The sequence below is a fragment of the Haliotis asinina genome, chromosome 16 (assembly GCF_037392515.1).
Source record: "Haliotis asinina isolate JCU_RB_2024 chromosome 16, JCU_Hal_asi_v2, whole genome shotgun sequence".
Lineage (NCBI taxonomy): Eukaryota > Metazoa > Mollusca > Gastropoda > Lepetellida > Haliotidae > Haliotis > Haliotis asinina.
The window spans coordinates 12,281,679-12,292,500 of NC_090295.1; the positions used below are offsets into that span (position 1 = coordinate 12,281,679).

General features: G+C 41.9%; 1 protein-coding gene across 1 annotated transcript; it reads left to right on the plus strand.

The window, feature by feature from the left end:
- The first annotated feature begins 4,497 nt into the window (after positions 1-4,497).
- Positions 4,498-10,772, plus strand: LOC137268216 (uncharacterized). Its single transcript, XM_067802756.1, has 3 exons — positions 4,498-4,696; positions 8,382-8,763; positions 9,723-10,772. Exons 1-3 carry the CDS (start codon positions 4,541-4,543, stop codon positions 10,661-10,663), a joined length of 1,479 nt encoding a protein of 492 aa, XP_067658857.1. The 5' UTR covers positions 4,498-4,540; the 3' UTR covers positions 10,664-10,772.
- Positions 10,773-10,822: the final 50 nt, after the last annotated feature.

Here is a 10,822-nt window from a genome sequence, read left to right on the forward strand (position 1 = left end):
GGCACACACAGAATCTGTTGACATACGTCTGTTGAACCCTTGAATACATTTAGCAAAATATCTTTGGGTATTTTCCAGCAGATCAATGTTTTTGCCATATAGCGGAGGCATGGTTTCACAGCCATAGAAACTTGTAGGTAAAATCATTTTTTTCCATATATTAACACATGTAACAGGATGTAGATTAGTATTGTTAAGACCCAATAGGCGTAAAGAATTTATAGTTTGCCTGGCCTTTTGACAGTTAGCAAGAACTCTGTCTTTACAAGACAGATCTGATGAAAGTAGAACACCACCATATTTTACTGATGAACTTGTATTAATTGCGATGTCACAAAACGAGAATGAGAGCACAGGACAAGATTGTTTTCCTTTCCGAAAAACTACAGCAGTGCTTTTAGATGCATTGTATGTTAGGCGCCATCGGGAAGCATAATCCGAGACAATGTTAAGTGAATTCTGCAGCCCACACGGGGTGGTACTTAACAGTGTCGTATCATCGGCTAACAGGATTGATGGCACGTCTATACCATATACACATATACCATTGTTACTGCGTCTTAGTTCAGTTAATAAATCATTAATAAAGACAAGGAAGAACCATGCAGACAGGACTCTACCTTGCCCTACACCTTGTTTTACTTCAAATGTATCTGAGCTATTTCCGTTGTACATTACAAACGAAGAGCTGCAGGTGTAGCTATGATATAGCAGATTCCACATTTTTCCCGTTATACCCAAATTGTAGAGTTTTAGGAATAGACCGTTATGCCAAATGCGATCAAAGGCTTTGTCATTATCGAGAAACGCTGAAAAGACTTGTGAGCCACGCTCAACATAATATGTTACGCAATCATTGAGCATGAAAGTTGACATAATGGCACCATGTTCTTTTCTAAATCCAAATTGTAGAGGGTCTGGAAAATAAGGATTAATGTGACTTATATAACATTGTAGACGTGAGAGTAATAGTTTTTCAAATAGTTTTCCTATACAGGAGGTAAGGGTGATACCTCTGTAGTTTTTGGGGTCGCATTTTGAACCTTTTCCTTTATAAAGTGGAACAATCATACCCAGTCTAAGGATACTGGGAAAGTAGACAACTTTCATAATTGCGTTATATAAGACGCAGAGCTTTTCGACCAGCGCGTCACCTCCATAGATAAGGTGTTCATTGTTTACATGATCTGGTCCAGGGGATTTGTTACGATTTAGATTGACCAGATGTTGTTTTAACTCTGAAGACTGGATATCGGCATATAGTACAGCGTCAGCATGAGTAGAGTCATTAGGATGTGAAATTATATCTGCTAGTTTGTTATCTACAGATGCTTTAAATTCATCATCAAACGTTTCAGCGTGGTGCGGTAAGGCAAGGTTAGCATAGTAAGCACCCCACTGGTTACAAATGGCCTCTGGTGTGTCCGCTTGGGTATTGTTGAACACTAATTGGTCAACCGTTGACCGCGGGCGTCTAAGTTTACGCACAGATTTAAAGAAGGTATTAATATCAGTTTCCGATGTAATTTCGAGTTCACGAGACAGTTCTTTGCGTTGTTTTCGCTTTGCCTGTCGATGTAAACGACGGAAATCGCGCTTTGCGCGTTTGTATTCTCGATATGAATATGAATTGTCTCCCCTTGGTTTGTCGTGTGCTAGCCAGGTTCGACGAGTGGCTCGCATTTGATAGTGAGCATCACCTAGGCCATTACTCTTCCAATATGGCTTTAGATAGGGTCTAAATGTTCCAGAGGGAATACACTTAGAGCTAGCACTAGTAAGGGCACTACTGATCTGTTCATTACAGAGCTCAATGTCAGCAGGTTGAGCTTCGTTGCATGGCATGCATATCTCAGAGAGAAGTCTGCCTGTTTCTTCTGTGTAAGAATTTATTTCAGTGGACTCAGCTTTGTGCCATTTCGGAATACATGTTTTGGATGTAGGAATTACAGATTTAGGTTGTACTGTAACATTTACGAAACAAGGGAGGTGGTCAGAGATCGTGTAGTCACACTATACGGTACAAAGCATGTGAGGAAATCTTTGAAATAAAATAAAGGAACACTTGCCCTTTCATGTGATCCCTTATTTTTTGTCCTTAGTATATGATGGCAACAACCCAAACAAATTTAAGTGAGTGGATTAAATTCATATTTGATGTACCCGGAAGTGGCAGATTGAATACTGCAGAATGCAGACAGAATTATTTAATCCTACTTAACTCTATTTGAGTATTTCTACAGGACAGCAACAAACTCAAAAGAAAATAAAGTTTGGGATGCCGAGGTTCCAGGGCCAGTTGGGGGGTCAGGGGGCATAGCCAACTCAAGCCAACGCATAGGTCAACGCATAATTGCAAATTCACATGCGTAAATTGCGTGTTTTAGGGAAAAATTGTACATGGACCCAGTTTGTCGTGAGATATAACAGTTTTGTCGTGGAAACGTGCATACAGGTGAGTCTCAAGTCAGATGCATGAGTGCTGCCAGGTATGCTACAGTAATATACATTACTTAAGCACTTGAAACCCATACTTTTTAAAAGCCATTTATTATTTTTAAATGACAATGCTAATTATAGTGATTACAAGTAAACAGGGAAATTACATGTACTCGACAGAGAGCTTACAACGAATTCGTTTGCACAGAGAACTCCTTTTGGCAGCCTTTGACACCTATAATATATAAGTCTGCCTGCAATACACAACTTCAATCATTGACCACATGCAGTTTGAACACCTATCAGGCTATACGCCATAAACAAAATAAATTGATTTATGAGTCGTGCACCAAAGTCCTGTTTCTCCCAAATTATGTAATTAGGCAGGTGTGATACTTGTACACATGACATGTTTTTATGTCTGTGGGTTGCAAACAAACTGCATTCATTTTTCTCGGATCTCTGGGTCTGGCGGAAACTGGTGCAAACTCTTGTCAGTTTCAAGTCCTGCTTTGTACTTGGACGAATAACAGTTTCCAGTCACGCAGTAGTTCACCCTCTCTACTGAGATGATTTTTGGTTGGATCGAACGCAAAATCAAAGAACATGTATTTACAAAACCTAACATCTCTAAATACATTCTTTATGGATTACAACTTCTAGTATATATGATTTTGTTTGACAATGGTACATGAATCCATACTGAAGCGACGCACTATAAAAGTAAAATAAAAGAAGTTATTATCCATGAAAAAATCTTACTTTCTTGTGACTCGCCGTACTTCTAAAATGCCCATCAAACAGATAATCTTTCTGCACACACGACGAGCCCTCAGCGTGTCAGCAAATGAAGCTGTAATAAGTATTATATGTCATGAATTAGAGTGAAAATTATGTTTTAATTATGTTTGAGTTTTTGGTTGCATGTGAACTTTAATGCTGCCTTTAGCAATCTTCCAGCAATATTCCGACAGTGAACACGAGTAATGGACTTCAAACAATGTACCCATGTGGGGAGTCGAGCCAGTGTTTACAACGTGACGATCGGACACTTCATCCTTTAGGCTACCCAACCGCCTCCGTGTCAACCAAGGCAACAAGCTTGACCACCCGAAACCGCTAGAGGCCTCTTATGACAAACATGCATTTTCGACATACTTGTTCTAACCCTGCACTACATTTTCAGCTTCAGTAACGAATTCCCTCATACAATCTTCTATGATATTAGCCTGTTATTCTCCGTAATCCGACCGAAATGTCCAGATTAACAGGGTTGCACTTTGTGAGCAGAGAAAATTTAATGCCCATAAATCTTAAATCTATCATAATTTATTAACTTACAATTATCAAAATAACCCCACCCCAACATAAAAAACACCCCCCCAAAAAAAAACAAAACAAAAACAAAACCAAAACCCTTCAAAGAACAACTACAGAACCACCACCGCCACAACAAACACATCACCCCACCAAATAATAATAATAATATAATTAAATGATAATATAAAACTCATACAATAAAATAAAAATAAATAAATAGATAAAATAAATAACCCTAAAAACAAAAAAACAACAAAAAAAAACAAAACAACAATAACCGACAAACCAAACAAAAAGACATCAAACCTCCCAAAATCAGCCAAACAAACATTAAATCAAGAAACATAACGACTTTTGAACGATTTTTTCTTGAAATCGAAACTGTAGCGTCAGGTGGAATCCTATACATGTTACACAGGAAACAACACACTAATTAATTGTTGAAAGTCATAAAGAAATTCACCCAAATACATAGCAACTACACACAGGTGGGATGGGTTTTGTTACATGCTACAAGTCGTGTACAGCACAGACAGTTGACAACAATATACTTATGTTCAAAGACATTAATATTACTTATCAATGAAAAATTCCTGCGTCGAATTGACACCATGAAAATCAGTCGGCATTTGGTTATTGAAAGCTTTCAATACATAGACATACGTTTCTGGTCGTTCTGAGTAGGGTCACGATCGCCGATAACGGCTCCACGAATGGGTTAGATAAGGGAAGAAAAGGACCGGTTTTCAACAGTCTGACTCGGGACTAGCAAGGCTGTACAATGCTGGCATCAGTTCTCGTCATTCTAGGCGTGGTCGGAGGCGCGTGGGGTCATGGGTACATGTATGACCCCCCGGGACGATCGACGATGTGGAGATGGGGGTTCAAGGTGCCAATTAACTACAACGACAACGCGCTCAACTGTGGGGGATACTCCGTAAGTACTTGAGTGAGTGAATGAGTGAGTGAGTGAAATTGTGCACGCACGCACGCACGCACACACGCACACACGCATTCGGTATTTCATGAGAAGTCAATGAGCACTGTACTCCACAATAGATGACATAAAGAACTTCACACTGATCGTGTGGTTATAAATGCAAATTAGCGAGGTTAAAATATCTGCTGATAACCAAGATCTCAGCTGGAAACATGGCTTATCGCCTCCGTTAATGTCGTGAATCTTCTTGACCGGTTCCGCTCAAGGGACACCAAATCTTTATCGCAACGTATTGAAACAAGGACGAAAACGTACCTCCTGTAAAACGCGCTCCCTTGCTTCGAATAAAGTATGTTGTGACATTATTTCCCAGACATGATCAAAGAATACAGTAGTAGTGTCATGGTTACTAAAGTTTCGAGTGAGCGAGTCCACTCAGCAATTTTCCTACTATATGGCGGCGATCCGCAAATAATCGAGTCTGGACCAGACAGTCCCGTGATTTACAGCATGAACCTCGATTTTCGCAATTTGGACATGTGTGAGCCAAGTCAGCGAGCCTGACCAGCCGATCTCGTTAGTCGCCTTACGACAAGCATGGGTTGCTGAAGATCAATTCTAACCCGGAACTTTGTGGATCTTAAAGTTAAACAACACTTTGTCACATCTAAATATAGCATATACACGTATTTCCTCCTTTCACTTCACGCATAATGAACGACAGGGTGTATAACATGACTATACCTGATATAGGCGAAAGCTATATTCAGTTGACAAGAATCCGTTTGTCTTGTAGATTACGGGACGTTTGGAGCGATGACCAATGCCACTGCCTCTATACCATTGTCCAATAAAATTGAAATCGACTTACATAATGATATGCTTAGTCTGATGTGATGGGTGGGGTTATGAAGAGGTTTCACTGGCAACATGTGATAGGTGGGGTTATGAAGAGGTTTCACTGGCAAAATTTAATGGGTGGGGCTATTAAGATGTTTCACTGGGACAATGTGATGGTGGGGTTATCAAGATGTTTCACTGGCAAAATGTGATGGGTGGGGTTATGAAGAGGTTTCACTGGCAAAATGTGATGGGTGGGGTTATGAAGATGTTCCACTGGCAAAATGTGATGGATGGGGTTATGAAGAGGTTTCACTGGCAACATGTGATGGATAGGGTTATGAAGATGTTCCACTGGCAACATGTGATGGATGGGGTTATGAAGAGGTTTCACTGGCAACATGTGATGGATGGGGTTATGAAGAGGTTTCACTGGCAAAATGTGATGGATGGGGTTATGAAGAGGTTTCACTGGCAAAATGTGATGGATGGGGTTATGAAGAGGTTTCACTGGCAACATGTGATGGATGGGGTTATGAAGAGGTTTCACTGGCAACATTTAATGGGTGAGGCTATTAAGATGTTCCACTGGGAAAATGTGATGGGTGGGGTTATGAAGAGGTTTCACTGGCAAAATGTGATGGATGGGGTTATGAAGAGGTTTCACTGGCAACATGTGATGGATGGGGTTATGAAGAGGTTTCACTGGCAAAATGTGATGGGTGGGGTTATTAAGAATTTCTTCAGAAATCATTGATGGGTAGGATTATAAGAGGTTCAACAGACGACATTTGATGAGGTGAAAGTGTTCGCTGGTCACACTATGTGTGAATCCCATTTGTGGCATCCTGACCCGGGCACCCGTCTGAAACGCAAGCAGCGGCACCTCAATTATTTGTCTAAAGACACACGGGAACATACTGCTACAAGTCAAAATAAGGAATTGAACTGGATATTATGTTTGTCACAGGTGTATCAAAATGGGAAATGTCCTTCATCTGTCTACCGTATAACGTTCCGAAACCTACTGAGGACTTCCATAGTGTATATTTTACCAGATACCATTGGAACAAGTATGAAGCCCTGAAGATATTTTCAATTAATCACGATTTACATTCGGTTCGTTTGTTCTTGAGAAATGTTCCGTGTTGTGTAACTGATCAAGACAATCTGACAATCAAGTAAGTGTCACCGTGAGGATTGAACTTTGCAGATTAATATCCAGACGTATAGTTTATTAACGTTTCACCTGCGTAACATCCCACAGCAACTCCTCCAACACACACGCACACGCATACGTGCGCGCGCACACACATTCATTTCTTTTACAAAGTTTGTAAAATATAGTAAGTCGTACCGAAAATGAAAGAATATGACAGCGTCTTGCCGTATTGTGGTACATGTGTCTTGGAGGAGGACATTATAAAACATGCCCTTTCTACAATTGATCTCAAACTGAAACCTATACAGAGATGGTTTCATTTCAGCAAAAGAATCTTTTTTTAAATATAACCTTACATATAATTGTTGCATAACAAATCCGGGGTTGTACAATGCATTCCTCAAGCCCCCATCCATGCTGACTAGCCTGTCAGTTCAACCACCTCTTACGACAGAACAGGGCCGTATGGTTTTTCAGGCTATAAGATAGCGGGATATGAATGTAACACTGATTACGTGGCTGAATACAAGATATATAAGTGTACTTTCTTTAATACAGGGGACTTACATCTAAAGTGTGTGTACAGTGAGGGGTGTATGAACTATTCCTCACATGTCTTTCATGTGATGCATTGAATACCGTTTGCTCCACGTCGTGCACTTTACGATTCTTCGAAGCACAAATGAATCGATTCAGTTCAAATTAATCAGGCAACAAACTATTGTTAAGAACGAGCGACCAATACAGTACAATGCAAAAAGAGTTGAATGTGTCTTTTTGCACTTACTTTTCAAAATGTCATAAAGTGTTTCGAACTGAAGCTAGGCGTTGACATACCTGATATGTCATGTTATCTATTGGGCTGATTGTCCGTCTCCGGGTGGTGTGATAAAACTTGTTTTCGAGGACTGTTGTTCCTCCTCAACCACAGAATGCAGATAGTACTAAATCCCAAACATAACGGGATCAATCGCATCAAACCATACCAAGAGGGTAAAGAAAGATAACGGTGTTTGGTTTGGTTAAGCTAGACATTTCTGATGAGAGTGGAAAACCAGGATTTGTTGTTGAAATAAAATTGAAAATATGAACTAATCAAGTTAAAGGTTCACTTCAAAAGACCTTTATCTCTTTGTTTGTCTTTGTTGTGGTGGTTTTATTAGGGTTATTCAACCAGAATCGGGTTAGAATTGATTTTCAACAAGCTATGCTTGCAGTGACAGACGACTTGTGGGACTGTGTTGTCCGGCCCGTTGAGTTGATTGACACATGTCATCGTGTCCCAGTCACTTCGGTCGATATTCATGATGTTGATTACTGTATCGTCTAGTTCAGGCAACCAGATTTTTCATCAGACATCCGCCATACAGCCGATATTGAGTGGGCCGTTTAACAAAGATGAAGTACGAGACAGAAAACGATCAATGTATTTTAGCAAACCAACACGTACCTTTATAAAACTGGAATATTGCCGAGTACGATGTCAAACTACAAACACATGCATACGTGAAGTCACTCTGTAGCAGAGGTTGGTGAGACCTCATATTAATCCTGACTCTATACCCGTAGTACCTCATGAATATACCAAACGTGAATACTTAAAACTGATTTAGGTCAGATGACAAGGTATCACCATCAGAACTTTGACCTCTATTAAATATATATGCTTATTACCTCCAGAACCTATGGTTTGCCGAGCACGGAAAATGTGGAGTGTGTGGCGATCCCTACGAGCAAGTCCCTCCTCGAGACAACGAAGCTGGAGGAAAATACGGGCTCGGGGTCATAGCCAGAGGGTACAAGACCGGGCAGGATCTCCCCATTACTATTGAGATCACTGCCAATCATGAAGGATACTTCGAGTTCCGGCTTTGCAAGAATGATGACGTCACGAAGGTTGTCACTCAGGCATGCTTAGACCAGAACCTCCTGCAGCTAAAGAACGCCAACGGCACGAGATATTATCTTCAAAGGTCCCAGTACGGAAAAATCTACCTCACTGCGTCACTTCCGGCGGGGTTAACATGCTCCCAGTGTGTTCTTCAATGGAAATGGGTGGCAGGTAATATATATCCGACAAAGGGGCGTAGTTTAAAGCCGAACCAAGCCTTGGCGTTACGTGAAAATGCTCAAACACAAACAATTGTGCCTTCAGTCAGCGTCTGAAACCACGTTTCCATCCTCCTTATGATACCACTCGGTACTTCACAGGGAATTCTGCTTTAAATGGGGCATGTGAACATATCCGATTAACTGTTTCAGTGCAAATAATATCAAACAATATCTTATCTCAGGCATTTATGTCGTTTTCTGATTGGCTGAATACTCTTCTATTATTTTCAATGTACCCGGCTTACAAGCAAGTAATATTTCTATGTACCCCGCTGGGAATGCCGAACTCATTTGGTACTTCGTGGCAGTACCAGTAATTCTTTATCTCGAAGGACATTGAATCACGTATGGTGTACGGAAATTACCGATGTTTTGCGAATGCAAACAGTGGAAGGGAGATAACTGTAGGTATGTTTTTCTTGTCTGCAATGTCTAGCAATGGCTACAAAAAGATTTTTATCCGTGCTTTAAACAATTCAAAATTAACATTGAGGCGTTAAGTAATACAAATACTTCATTCAATGGTCCCTCGACGCCCATGGGTTGATGTACCCTCCATGTTTGTTTATGTTACATAAACAAACATCGAAGGTGCATCAACCCATGTCCCCCGAGTGAACGACTTTAACACTCCCAGGTAACACGAGGATGTACAACTTCATTTACAGATAATAAAAGTAAGCCCACAATTCAAATACCTCCTCTGCTAAGTAAACCCCCTGAATATCCGGGTTAGAATTGATCTTCTGATTGTCGTAAAGGGCAACTAACGGGATCACAATTTGTGAAACACATTTCTGGATTCCTTGCCGTGATATTTCTGGAATATTTCCAGAGAGGAGCATAAAATATACTCACTCACTCACTTGTTATGGCTGCAGGAACGTTGACGGTATCACTATGTTGTAGGCAACAACGAGGGTCGTGACGCCAATGGCCACGAGTGTCGTGGATGCGGACCACAGGAAGAGTTCTTCAGCTGCTCCGACATCTGTATCGGCAACTGTGGTGGGTCCGGGACACCCGTCCCCGTGACTGTGCGACCCCAGACACCCGCTAACACCCCCCGTCCATATACAGTGAGACCCACACAATCCCCTGTCGACACCCCCAGACCGACCTTCAGCCCCCCTGTCGTTACACAGCCACCGACGGTTAATACACCCAACTATGGCGTCTTCAGCACATGTCACGGTGTCAACAACTTGGCAGGCCTTGACCAGCTTGACCAATGGTGCAAGTCTAACTGCCAGAGAGGAAACTGCCCAGCAGCCGTATGTGATTGTCCGGATGCATTTGGCCCAAGATCAACACAGGGCAGGAAGACAACTTCACGTCCCGTCACCACACCAGTGCCCAAGGTCACGGTTCCTTCCGTAGGACATATTCCTGCCATCTTCCATTCCTGTCACGGTGTCAATCTTTGGGCAGGATTTCCAGCACTAGATACATGGTGTATGGAGAACTGCGCTAAGGGCAACTGTCCATCTGTCCAGTGCGACTGCCCCGATGCATGGGGACCTCGAACCTTACCTCCTGCGACAGCAAGACCAGCGGTAACACCAAACCCACCGTTGATTACCATGTCCTCAACTCGAAGAACGCCAGCCCCTACCCCCGCCCCGACCCTCAAACCGCTGCTGACTCCAGGGCAACACCCATTCCTCACTTACACTCCTTGGGTACCAATCCAGGCTACACCGTCCCGCCCTTCCGTGACGGCTGGAAACGTCGACTCCAGCAGTTGCCACGGCATCAACAACTGGCAAGGGATTCCCCAGCTGGACGACTGGTGCAGGCTCAGCTGTGGACAGAATTATTGCCCGGATGTGTATTGTCGGTGTTATTAATATAGTCTGTTTAAATGCATGAATCTTATGAATCTTACACGTCCTACGTCGAGGCCTTTCCCAAGCAATGGGACACGTGTTTCTTGTAATAAAACCTAAGAATAACGGACTTTGATTCAAACTGTGCTTTTTTATTGTTGCACGGTGAAGCCCTTGCTA

Excerpts from the sequence above, each read along its gene's own strand:
- LOC137268216 (XM_067802756.1), top strand. The coding sequence starts at position 4,541 with ATGCTGGCATCAGTTCTCGTCATTCTAGGCGTGGTCGGAGGCGCGTGG. Across the intron at positions 4,697-8,381 it reads TCAACTGTGGGGGATACTCC|AACCTATGGTTTGCCGAGCA; the intron begins GTAAGTACTTGA and ends TATTACCTCCAG. Across the intron at positions 8,764-9,722 it reads TCAATGGAAATGGGTGGCAG|GCAACAACGAGGGTCGTGAC; the intron begins GTAATATATATC and ends ACTATGTTGTAG.